Source organism: Haliotis rubra, unplaced genomic scaffold, assembly GCF_003918875.1.
Source record: "Haliotis rubra isolate DU_JTF1 unplaced genomic scaffold, ASM391887v1 Scf395, whole genome shotgun sequence".
Lineage (NCBI taxonomy): Eukaryota > Metazoa > Mollusca > Gastropoda > Lepetellida > Haliotidae > Haliotis > Haliotis rubra.
The window spans coordinates 201225-213785 of NW_025767074.1; the positions used below are offsets into that span (position 1 = coordinate 201225).

Consider the following 12561-nt stretch of genomic DNA (forward strand, 5'->3'; position numbering starts at 1 on the left):
TAACATGAATTACAATGATTTAAAATGGAACTTATGTTATTTAGGATCAGCTTGAGACGAGGCAGCATGACGCCTACCTCTTTCCTGTAGTCGGGGGCCTCGAAACGGATCATACATTCCAGGGCTTGCAGAGCTGCCTTCCTCACGTTCACCTTCTGGTCTTGGCTGCGACGGCGCAGCATGGAGATGACGCCATCATCGTCTATCAGGTCTGTACAGACACACAATGACAAAGAGACATTTAGGAATATCTTCATGACTGGGTCATAGTGATATTTTAAAAACAAGAAGTAAAAATTAGCATGTCTGAGTGTATGTTTTAATGAAAATACATCCTTGTTTGCACTGTATTTCATCAACCAAATCCTCAAAATATTTAAACCACTGCCAAAAATAACAAAAAGTATAACAACATTAACAGGAATCCTTTTCTTCCTTTCCGCCTATTAACACGTTTCAGCAACAGCAAACTACATGAGGCTGGACAGTCCAAGTGTTAGACAGGGATCACTTTGAAATGGGGTATATGTCCTGCAAACTCATGAAACTTCATCACAGAAAATCTGGGACTTGAACCTGTGACAATTGGTGCCTGAGACGCCCAAGGGAGACAACTTTGCATAACAACCCGCAGCACCTCGGACATCACCCACTTAAGCATGATGACCCTTAACTGACTGAGTTAGGTTTCTACGCCACTTTTAGCAATATTCCAGCAACATCACGGCGGGGGACACCAGAAATGGGCTTCACACATTGTACCCATGTGGGGATTCGAACCCGGGTCTTTGGCGTGACGAGCCAACGCTTTAACCACAAGGCTACCCCACCGCCCCAATGACCCTTAACAAACAGCAAGCAAGGCTAATGTGTCCCTAAATGGTCCTGCCTCTATCATCACAAGCAATTGATCTACTCACTTGCATTGAAGCCAGGAGTCAGGTCTATCTGGTTGAAAGGTGTTTTAGCCTGGCTGTCCACGGTGACACCCTCAGCAGATTTCTCTGCTGTGGAACCCTCAGCCTCCACCGTCTGGTCGTTCTGATTCGTGGGGGTGCCCTCGGTGTGAGCAACTGTCCTTGTGTCAACCCCTGGGGTAGGGATCAGTCTGATAGGACCACCCACTCGGGGGCCAACTTTGGGTGTGACCATCTCTCTCAGGGTGCTGATGAGACCCCCGTCACCCGATGACAGAAGATGGGCAAACGCAGAGATAGCCCTTGTCCGAACACTGTATAAAGAATAGTGTATAGAATTAACGTGACCAGGGTTCCAGGTCATTTCTTTTTAACCATTCACTACTTACTCGCAGGTTATTCACAATGGGCATTGACAGTTACCTTTGGGTAACATGTATTTATTTTCTTGGGTCCTTTACAGATTTTATGTTACTAGGCTCAAATACTTCTTGAGCCATTTAGTTTTTACTCCCTTGTTATTCACAGTGGGCATTTAGTTTCCTTTGGATATTCAATAAATATTTACCCACTATGGTCTAGTCTGTTGGGTTTTGCAAACTGTACAGGGTTTTAATGTCCATGCTTAAAACTAACAACTCTGTACATATTAACACAGCATGTGAGCAGCAGGGTCACTTACGTAGGAGCAATATCGGAACATCGGGATATGAGCAGAATAACCAGAAAGCGATGTGTTGTGTACACCGCCTGCTCAGCTGGAATCTCATCTAAAACAGAGGATATTTTCCTTTGTGAATATTACTGGAAAATTCATTGTGAGTGAGAGAGTTATCTGAGTTTGAGCCTAGTTGTCTGTCATTAAAAGCTTAAACAATGCATCTGATGAATAAACTGTTTAAAAATATTTCTCTTCCCTGCTGATAAATTATTGTGCATCCCTTCTTGAGACAAAACATTGATGCCATTTACAAACTTGAAAATAAACCTCACAGATTTCAAAACTCATGGCATTAAAGCAATTAATTCTGAAGTGTTTTCCACCATGGACACGACTACAACTGCAGCAACTACAATTCATATGCTCACCCTTCAGTTCTCTCTGGGGAACTGCCAACAAGAGGGCAACAACTTCCAGTGCCATCACTCGGCTGTTTATCTGAAGATCATCATCATCATCATCATCATCATCATCATCATCATCATCATCATCATCATCATCATCATCATCATCATCATCATCATCATCATCATCATCCATATCCATAGTACACTGACTGCCAATCTAATTTCTGTGGGAAGATGTCATTACCCCCATAGGAAGTCTATCAGCAGAACTTATGTTGAACTATCAACCTACTTAAGTCTAAAATTGTCTATTATAAGTACAGTCAAGAGAAGCATTCACATATCAGAGACAACAGTCAGACTGAGAGGCCAAAGTTTGCTCAGGGTTCACCTGACCTGAATATGTCAATGAGACAAAACAGGTAACACTGGGCAGAAACAATGCTATTAATAGGTATTTTGGTGCACTTTCCAAACGTAATGCCTGCATCACTTTTTTCAAAGTTAATCTGATTCTTCACAGACTTACCTTTAGTTTATAATTATAGAATCAATATTAACATAGACAAGTCTCACTTTTTGATGTTTGCTGAGTCTCTTCACCCACTCCATCATCTTCACATACGCCTCGTCAGGCAGATCCTCGAACAGAGAAACTACTGTCTGGAACACAAAACCAACACAATAACCCTGTATTACTGCTGAGACCTGTGAAGATGGGGGTTACTTATCTCATGGTCTCCATACCACAGCCATACAACAATTACAAGTTAAAAGTTAGTATCACAGAGTGAAAGCTGCAGCTGATCTTGATGTGTAGTTCAGTTAAAATGTCAACAAAGACAGTCCCTTGACGAAAGATTTACGCATAAGTACTCGGGACATAAACACTAAACACTGAAATCAAAATAATCTGTACAAAATATGATGACATCATCAGAAGAAATATATATGATCTGTTTGATTGGCATTTAGAAGTTGGTGACTAATAAAAAAGTAAGATTGTTTATGGATAACAACTCTTGCTTGACAACGGTATAAGAATCCATCTTGAAACGTCGCATCATATATAATAAAAGAAGTTGTTATCCATAAACAATCTTACTTTCTTAGAAATATATATGCTGATGGTCAGCTTCCTCAACTTGTTTGAGGGGCGGTGGGGAGGCCTAGCAGTTAAAGGGTTCGCTCGTCGCGTCGAAGACCTTGGTTTGATTCCCCACATGGGTACAATGTGTGAACCCTACTTCTGATGGCCCTGCCATGATATTGCTGGAATGTTGCTAAAAGCAGCATAAAACTGAAGTCACTCACTCAACCTGTTTGAGAGATGTTTAAAGAACACTGACTGACTGAGTTTGGTTTTACGCCGCTTTTAGCAATATTCCAGCAACATCACGGCGGGGACACCAGAAATGGGCTTCACACATTGTACCCATGTGGGGATTTCCGGTCTTCAGCTGATCTATCAACGCTTTAACCACTAGGCTACCCCAACCGCCCGTTTAAAGAACAAGGTGTGCCTTTTGAGAGAACCTGTGCAAAAGCATGGTCAAACAAAGGTCAACCTGCATAATATTTCAAGACAAATCCAGAACATATGTGTCAAGCCCTATTACTAACTACATATACACCAATTATTTTCACGGACTGAAACAAAATGGCTGAGTAATGGTCACAATAGTTTTTCAATATGGAGTGAGTGAGTGAGATGTGCTATTATGGGAAGAAACATATGAAGAATATGAAGAGCAGCTCAACTCTGGTTTCTTGGAGATAGATTACAGAGACAGAAGAATATGAAGAGAGAGATAATTACAGAGAGATCACAGAGAGACAGAGAGACAGAGAGAGACACAGAGAGAGAGACAGAGAGAGAGAGAGAGAGAGACAGACAGAGAGAGACAGACAAAGAGGGAGAGAGAGAGACAGACAGAGAGAGAGAGAGACAGACAGAGAGAGGGAGAGACAGAGACAGACAGACAGAGAGAGAGAGAGACAGAGAGAGAGAGAGAGAGAGACAGAGAGAGGAGAGAGAGAGACAGAGACAGAGAGAGAGAGAGAGAGAGAGAGAAAGAGAGAGAAAGAGACAGACAGACAGAGTGACGTTGCTTTTAGCAATATTCCCGCCATATCACGGTGGGGGACACCAGAAATGGGTGAATCAACCTTGGGTCTTCGGTGTGACCAGCATTTAATACAATAAGAATTGTTGAAGGTTATATAGTACCCAAGACTTTTTCTATATATACAGGTTATTGTACCTGAAATGGCCCTCAAATGTGAGCTTTAACAGGACAGGGCAAACAGCCTATTAGAACAGGTTACACTGATATGAGTCAAAATTGTTGCTCCATTGTGATTGAAGAAAAGAAAATTCAAATACTTGTTTGCTATTGTAAATCGTTTATAGGGTTTACATCACAAATAAAAGACTTGTGTCATTGTGAAATAGTAATGAAACATACCTGTGCAACTTTGGTCCTATATTCCGTCTTGTCAGGAACCTTTGTACACAGGTGCTGTAAGAGATGCATTGTAGGGGAGATAACTCTCTCATCTCCTTCTTTGATCAAGAACCTGAAACAATTGTGTCTATGTCAAGGCAGGTGAGGTCTTGTGTGTAATCTGGTGTGCAATGTGGAGATTGAGGGTAGTAATGTACCTATGGGGAACCTAACCAGGGTCTTCCGTGCGACGAGCGAAAGCTTTTACCACTAGGCTACCCCACCACTACTCTAGTAGGAAGAAAATACTCAGTGACTAAGTAAGTCTGGCCAAGTAAATATTCAAGTCTTGGCCAGACAATCCAGTGATTGATCAACCTCAGAGTATGATGATGCCAGCATGATGACACAGGCCATCATGCTGGCATCATCATACTCTGAGGTTGATCAATCACTGGATTGTCTGGCCAAGACTTGAATATTTACCACAGTCATTTTGTTAGCATATTGTTGAGTGTGTCATCAAACTACAGACAAACAATGAACCCTTACAGTTTAAGCTGGGAGGCCCATGAAATCTTGCATGTAAAGTTGTCTTTTAATTTACAAAATAAACTAAATATGCAGTGGTAAACACTTTCAAGTATATCAAAACATTCAAATGGCACAAGCAAAGGTTGATGTATCATATTTAAGGCCTTTTCAAGAGTATAATCATATTTGTGGACAAGTCAATTTCAAACTTTTTTTTGAACCGTGAAGATCTGGGTTAGAATTGATCTTCAGTAACCCATGCATGTCATAATGGGTGACTAATGGGATCAGGTGGTCAGGCTCGCTGACTTTCTTGACACATGTCATCGTATCCCAATTGCGTAGATCGATGCTCATGCTGTTGATCACTGGATTGTCTAGTCCAGACTCGTTTATTTACAGACTGTCACCATACAGCTGGAATAGTGCTGAGTGTGGCGTAAGACTAAACTCACGCACTCTTTTCTTTGGACTAGTGAAATCAGACTATTTTCTTTCTTGCATAGTTGAAGTGATCATGTGGAACATACCGTATGAACTTGACAGCATTGTCCCTGGTGTTGACGACAGGCCGAGGTATATTCTGGGCTATGACAGACTTGTTGTTGCCGATCAGCATTAGAACATTCTGTAGCAGGTACTTGAACGTCTGGAACGCATCAATGTCAGAACGCTTACTACACTTCAAGTCATATATCCTGAAGGCTATCCTAGTAGGTTTAATCCACCAAAAGATGACTCAAAGACATATATTTGAACACATGAATGCCTTATGGTTCCCTTTTAAATGAAATCTCAGAAATGGGAAATCTTATGGCCACCACTTTGGAGCAAATTTTCATTTCTTTAGAGCATTATAAACATCAAACTTTGACAACCATTAGGACTAGATTCTATCTCATAAACTGAGTTTATGCTACCATGGTTTACATGTTTCTTTCAACTACACTTCATTTCGAGGAGTGAGTAGATGCAAAAATTGTGATTGCTGTGAATAATAAGGATCGGATCGGAGGGACAGATGATTTCGCTGCAGTTAACATAATATTCTTGAATTACGCTTTGAGCAAAATTACACTAGGCTGCAAACATAAGTCCAAATATGCAAAGAACATGTTTTATTACGCGATAGCATAACAACAGGATTTACCAATACGAATTTGTTGGTAATCTATTTCCGATGACTGCCCAACACAAGAAGATGAATGATGGTTATGTACAGAACATACCATTTTGATACTGATTTTAAGGGTCAAGTTAGGACCTCGGCTTACTGAGATTGGCTTATCTGCGGTCACATATCATAGATCATAGCGCTGGGACAGATAGGTCTGGCTGATTGGGTCTAAGGTAGGACCCTGTTGGCCACAGACTAGCGGGACTCAAAATTGGTTTAATGACAGTAACAAGACGCCATGGTTATACAAGTTGCAAACACTTGCTATTCGTGCTGACTATGCATGCAAACTCTGACTTTACTATGTTTCAGTTAAAGTAAAGCTTCATAGGATAATATTTAAAATGTGAGTAACTTGGTTTTTTTGCCAGGGCTACAGTACAACAATCTCCAATCGGACATCTTGAGTCCTACAGTAGGTACCCATGTTGGATGGCTAAAAATGGTGTAGTAGGGGGTTGGTTACCAAGGTAAATATAGACCCATCCCTTCATTATAAAATAAGCAAGTCTGAAGTGAAATGAGGACAATATGACTTAAGTTCACTACCTCTGAACTCACAGTGTGTTCCCCGTCAAAGTTACAGTAAACAGAATGACTCTTTTCACTTTGGGGTGATACTAAATATTACTATATCATCACTAAACCACCAATATCGATTCAAACATGAACAAATTTAAGAATGAAACAGATCTGACAAGTAAGCCCATTTGATAAACCAGGGTATTTTTCATACATTCTATTACAATTATGACCCTCAGTCTATCTGTGAAGCTGCCTACTAACGTGGTGTACTTACTGCTGTTGTCATGGAAACGACATGGCCATGGATAGGTGAGCATATCGCAGTCATCCCCTGAAGAAGAAAGTAATTGAATGGTTGACATATGGCTCAGGCAATTCTGGGAAAATACACTGTAAACATTGTACTGGAACTCTACCCTTGTTCTACTTGGTGAGAATTGTGAGAATTGTGTCCTGCCAATTTATCTTATTGCAAAGAGCAGAAACAATGTCGGAAGAGAGAGGTCCAGGGGACTAAAACAAGTTGGGTTGGAATAGCATCAGCAGTTCGTGGGTTGGTAACACTCGTTCTTCCAACACCCATGTATACGTAGGTTTGATCTGAGGTTTTGGTGTGTTATATAGCACAGGTATTTCTGTTAGTTCTCTGTTTACCACAGAAACTTGTGAAGTATGGTTGATGGAATGTCTTACCTTGTATGCAAAGCATGCAGGAGACATATGACTTGGTCTGGGCCTGTAAACACATAATGTTGAACAAGATACTACGTCATCTTAGTCCACATGTAAATAAATCTAACATATGTCCTAATATTATACTTCAAGCAAATGAAGCACACACATATGTAATGGAGAGTTACAGTGATAATACCATACTGCAAGGTCATTACATGATATGTCTCAAGATGTACATAGGTCAGAATGTGTATCGTGATACACACATTCACGTCAAATCCTATGGAAACTTTTGGACTAACAATATTCCAGGTTCCAATTTAAAAAGGCTAGCTGTAGATAGATATTGCAGCTATATGGCGGTGGTCTGTAAATAATTGAGTCTGGACCAGACAATCCAGTGATCAACAGCATGAGCATCGATCTATGCAACTGGGATACAATGACATGTGTCACCAAGTCAGCGAGTCTGACCCCTGATTCCGTTAGTCGCCTTATACAACAAGCATGGGTTGCTGAAGATCAATTCTAACACGGATCTTCAAGGACCCAGTATAATTATAACAGTACGAAACAAACAGTACAGAGATATGAAACCCTAGGTAATAAATGGTATCTCACCAGCTGCCAAACTCTGTGGTGATGAGATCCCCATCCATCCTTGATATCTCTGCCAGAACCATAATGGCGTGATGGGCTGTCGACTCCGAAGACTTGAGCGAGAACGTCTCCAGTAGAGCCACAAGATCCTGCACACATAAATAATCTGTCACGCATCTTGTATTTGTTCTTCTCAGTATAAATCTATAGATGCCTACAGCATACAGCATCAGGAAGCCTTGACAGTAGCCTGCGTTTAGTGCAGTTCTGAACAGTGTTTCAGTTATGTCACTGTGTAATGAGATAAGACATGACATCACACTGTCATGTGACCAGACATGACATCATACTATCATGTGACCAGACATAACATCATACTATCATGTGACCAGACATGACATCATACTGTCATGTGACCAGACATGATACCATACTGCCATGTGACCAGACATGACATCATACTGTCATGTGACCAGACATGATATCATACTGTCATGTGACCAGACATGACATCATACTGTAATGTGACCAGACATGACATCATACTGTCATGTGACCAGACATGACATCATACTGTCATGTGACCAGACATGATATCATACTGTCATGTGACCAGACATGACATCATACTGTCATGTGACCAGACATGACATCATACTGCCATGTAACAAGACATGACACCTGGGTATATTGAGAGCTGACATCACATTAGGGCAACATGACATAAACAAGTGACATGACACTTGTGTATGTGATTCCCCATGCCATCAGTAAGTGCTGTAACTTTACATGATATCAAAGGGTGATTTGATCCAACATGACATCACATGATAAATGACCGGACATGACACCATGGCATGATGTCACCCATCATGACATTATGGCATGTGACTGACCTGAAGCAGGTCCTTCATCATGGCATGGAAGCGAGCTAGCTGCCTCGGCGTCAACTCCTCCTCCTCCAACCCATCATCCTCCTCATCTTCATCAGGGAACTCAGAGATGTGTAAATTCTGGAATGATATACATAACACACATGCTGATATAAAGTCCAATGTTGGAACTAGACCTTTGTCAGCTACTACAATTGATATATCGATAATTGTGTAACAGTCTTACTTTTACTGAGAACAGCAAGAATGTTGAAGAAAGGTTGTTACGACTGCCTCAGTGCTATGATTGCTTTAAGAAATGGAGTAATTGAGTGGCAGCAAATTTAGGTCTTCATACAAATGAACAAATTCTTATGTAAGCATTACGAAAATAAAGAAAGTGGCAGAATTAGCGTGTCTTGTCTAATGCAGTGAAGCCGAGACAGGTCAGTACTTTTTCAATTTAGCCACTAAATGATAAACTAAAGAAAAGACACTGATAACGTACAGTTTCAACAACACATGCTACATTCTACACAAACAACCGCTAGTGACTAACTGTGTTCTCTGCCGAAATCTTCCTGCCTCTCTTGGCGCCACGCCCCTTCTTGCTTCGCTGGCTACTCTGGCTCCTGGAGGCTGATGGAGAAGTCCGCTTCCTCTTACATGATCCTGCAATGCATTGTCATATTTAGGTGAAGATAAGGAGTTGAACAAGAGAAGAGCATGCATGTTTCAGAATATTCATAATACAAATAACACAGGGCTATAACCACATTCATAAAAACTTCTCATACCATTTAGAGTGAGTGAGTGAGTTTAGTTTTACGACGCTTATAGCAATATTCCAGCAATATCACGGCAGGGGACACCAGAAATGGGCTTCACATATTGTACCCAAGTGGGGAATAGAACCCGGGTTCTAGAACTTCGGCACGACAAGCAAACACTTTAACCACTAGGCTACCCACTGCCCCCATACCATTTAGAGGCATTGAACATGGTCTCTATAATTCATCAAATACGGTAATAAAGTCAGAACACTCCTCTGTATCATATTTATGTAATTACACAATGAAATCAAATTCTTTTTCCTGGCAAATTCGATTTCCAACGGTTTTGGGCTATATATAATATGAATGGCAATGTGAAAGTTGATAAAACAAAATAAAATAGCTGCATATGAAACAAATACTGACCTGAACATATTACCTCCTCTCTCAACTATGAATAAACAATGGATGACTATTGTTGACTGTTGCTTCACTAATATTCTATCAATAGTTTAACTGTAAACACAAAAATACCAAATGGACGTACGTCACAAACAATATGTGCAATCAAACCTGAGTCATTAACATGTTTAAGTGCTTTAAGCACTGCGCTACTCAACTTCCTATCTTGGGACAGTGAACACAATACTAACCAAGTTTATTCCAGAGCTTGAAGACATCCACAGCCTTGATGAAGAGCTCTGGGCTGTACACCTTGAAGGCACCACTTCCTGGTTACAGAAACACAGGTAGTAACACTACTGCATGGAACACAATCTCTAACTCCAGCTATCACTTCAAAGCTTAGGTGAAATTCTTGTTGATCTACGTCACCATGCTTAGCTTGAATGACAATAACCTGTGTTAACGATCTACTCACAAAACTTCAAAAATTAATTACTTTCTTCATTATACAGTACTACATCATGTACTTGACGTCATTTTGTAAATAATTATGTCTAAACAAAACACTCTTCTGGGCCTCTTCTGGCTGGCTACACCATTTACATATTTTCAAAATGTCTATATTTCCATCAATCACAGATGTGTAAACATTAGACTGTAACCATGGTAACCATGCATCAAACTATCGATGGATTGCAATTGTTGAGTCTCCGATAGCAATTAATCGATGGTAGAAACAAAAAACTATCGATGCATCGATAGTATGTGTGACTATCGATAGTTTAGTAATTGACTTCTGTTGATAAATGCGTAGCGTAAAATACAGATGTTTGGGTGCAGACTTGCTGCTTCATTGAGTTGATCTGGGTTTCAAGTTTCTTGTCAGTTATTAAAAGAGACTGAAACTACTCCAACTTGTTCTTATTTCATATAAACTATACATTCATTTGGGAAATGACTTCAAATGAGACAATTCAAGGAGAGAAATAATATTGCAATAGTTGGTGTCAATAGACTATCGCTATTGCAATGGTATGTTGCAACAGACAATCGTTATCGTAATAGTTGTTCCCCATCAATAGTCACCCCTAGTAAACCTGAGTTAGAAGATAATCTCACAGCAAGAGAGATACAAACAAGATGATGATGATGGCTGCTGTATGTTAACAAAGTTTCACAAACATTCAGGTTTTGGCAAACAGAGCTGAGGTGTAACTTGTAAGAGACTTCTGCTTACCTGGTACAGTGATAAGCTTGAAATAGGTGGCAGCAGACAAGATGGCTGCTTCTCTCTGTCCAGAGCCAGATGTTAACTGCATGTTGAGATAACACACAACGTGGTGATTGTTTGAATTCAGAATAAAAGTTACAGGTCCAGTAACCCTAATCATCAAGGTTATAATTACACTAAAATGGTAAAATCTGAAGTAGTTCCCACATTCAAATACTACAATATACGTTGTTCACTGGTCTCGAGGGGGACATGGTTTGATGTACTCTCGATGTTTGTTCATGTTCCCTGCGCCCAAAGGAACATAAAGAAACATCGAGGGTACATCAACCCATGGGTCACAAAGGGACAAGAGAACAACATATTTATCATACCGAACACCTCAATAGTAATTTTGAACTGTTTGAAGCATGGGTATCGGATCATAGTATGTAGTACCAGACGACAAGACAAGAAAATCAAATTTAGAGTTATCTCTCTTCCATCGATTTGCATTTGCAAACCATCAGTGATTTCCGACATCATATTCATATGTGATTCAATGTTATTCGAGATAAAGAATTACTACAATGAGAACAGCATTCCCAGCGGGGTACATAGAAAATGTTACTCGCTTGAAAGTGGGGTACACTGAAAATAATAGGAGACAGCTCAGCCAATCAGAAAGCGACATTTATGTGTGAGGCAAGATAATAGACATGATAGATAGAAAAATCAAGGATTTCAAGATACCTTCTTTCTGAGAAAGATGCTTTAGATGTGAAACTAAATTTTGACAAATCAGTTACCTAAAGAGTATACCTCAACTAGTAGCTGCCATCCAATTCCTACCTTACAACCGCTATCTATGAGATATCCCAACACGGCAATGATGGCCTTCACGGACACATCATTCTCCACCAGAACAGTCCAGAAACCTGCAAGTTTGAGCATTTCCATTTGCATTTGATGTTAGAAGAAATCTCTAAGAAATGTACCAGTAAGATAATGCATTTAAAATAATATTCCTCACTATTAACATATTAACTATCTCTAAAATGAACAATGTGGTTCAGGTGAAATTGAGTTTGAGTTTGGTTTTACTCTGCCTTTAGCAATATTCCAGCAACATCATGGCGGGTGACACCAGAAGTGGGCTTCACACATTTTGCCCATGTGGGGAATCAAACCCGGATCTTCAGCGTGACGAGTGAACACCTTAACCGCTAGTCTACCTCACCGCCCCTCAGATGAAATTAATATTATAGCACATTTAGCCTGTTTAGCCAAGCTTGGACATGCTGAAATGAATATAATATACAAAGAAATATATCAAAGAAGGTAATATATAAGGCCAA

At 40.2% G+C, this 12561-nt stretch overlaps 1 protein-coding gene across 1 annotated transcript in view; it reads right to left on the reverse strand.

The window, feature by feature from the left end:
* Positions 1-12561, reverse strand: part of LOC124286899 (condensin-2 complex subunit D3-like) — a 45988-nt gene that overhangs the window by 32765 nt on the left and 662 nt on the right. Inside the window, 15 exon segments of the mRNA XM_046723340.1 lie at positions 78-211; positions 921-1231; positions 1600-1687; positions 2007-2076; positions 2562-2648; positions 4454-4565; positions 5497-5615; positions 6943-6999; positions 7362-7404; positions 7965-8092; positions 8840-8956; positions 9375-9487; positions 10242-10319; positions 11231-11306; positions 12056-12141. Coding sequence (XP_046579296.1) covers positions 78-211; positions 921-1231; positions 1600-1687; positions 2007-2076; positions 2562-2648; positions 4454-4565; positions 5497-5615; positions 6943-6999; positions 7362-7404; positions 7965-8092; positions 8840-8956; positions 9375-9487; positions 10242-10319; positions 11231-11306; positions 12056-12141 — 1619 coding nt within the window.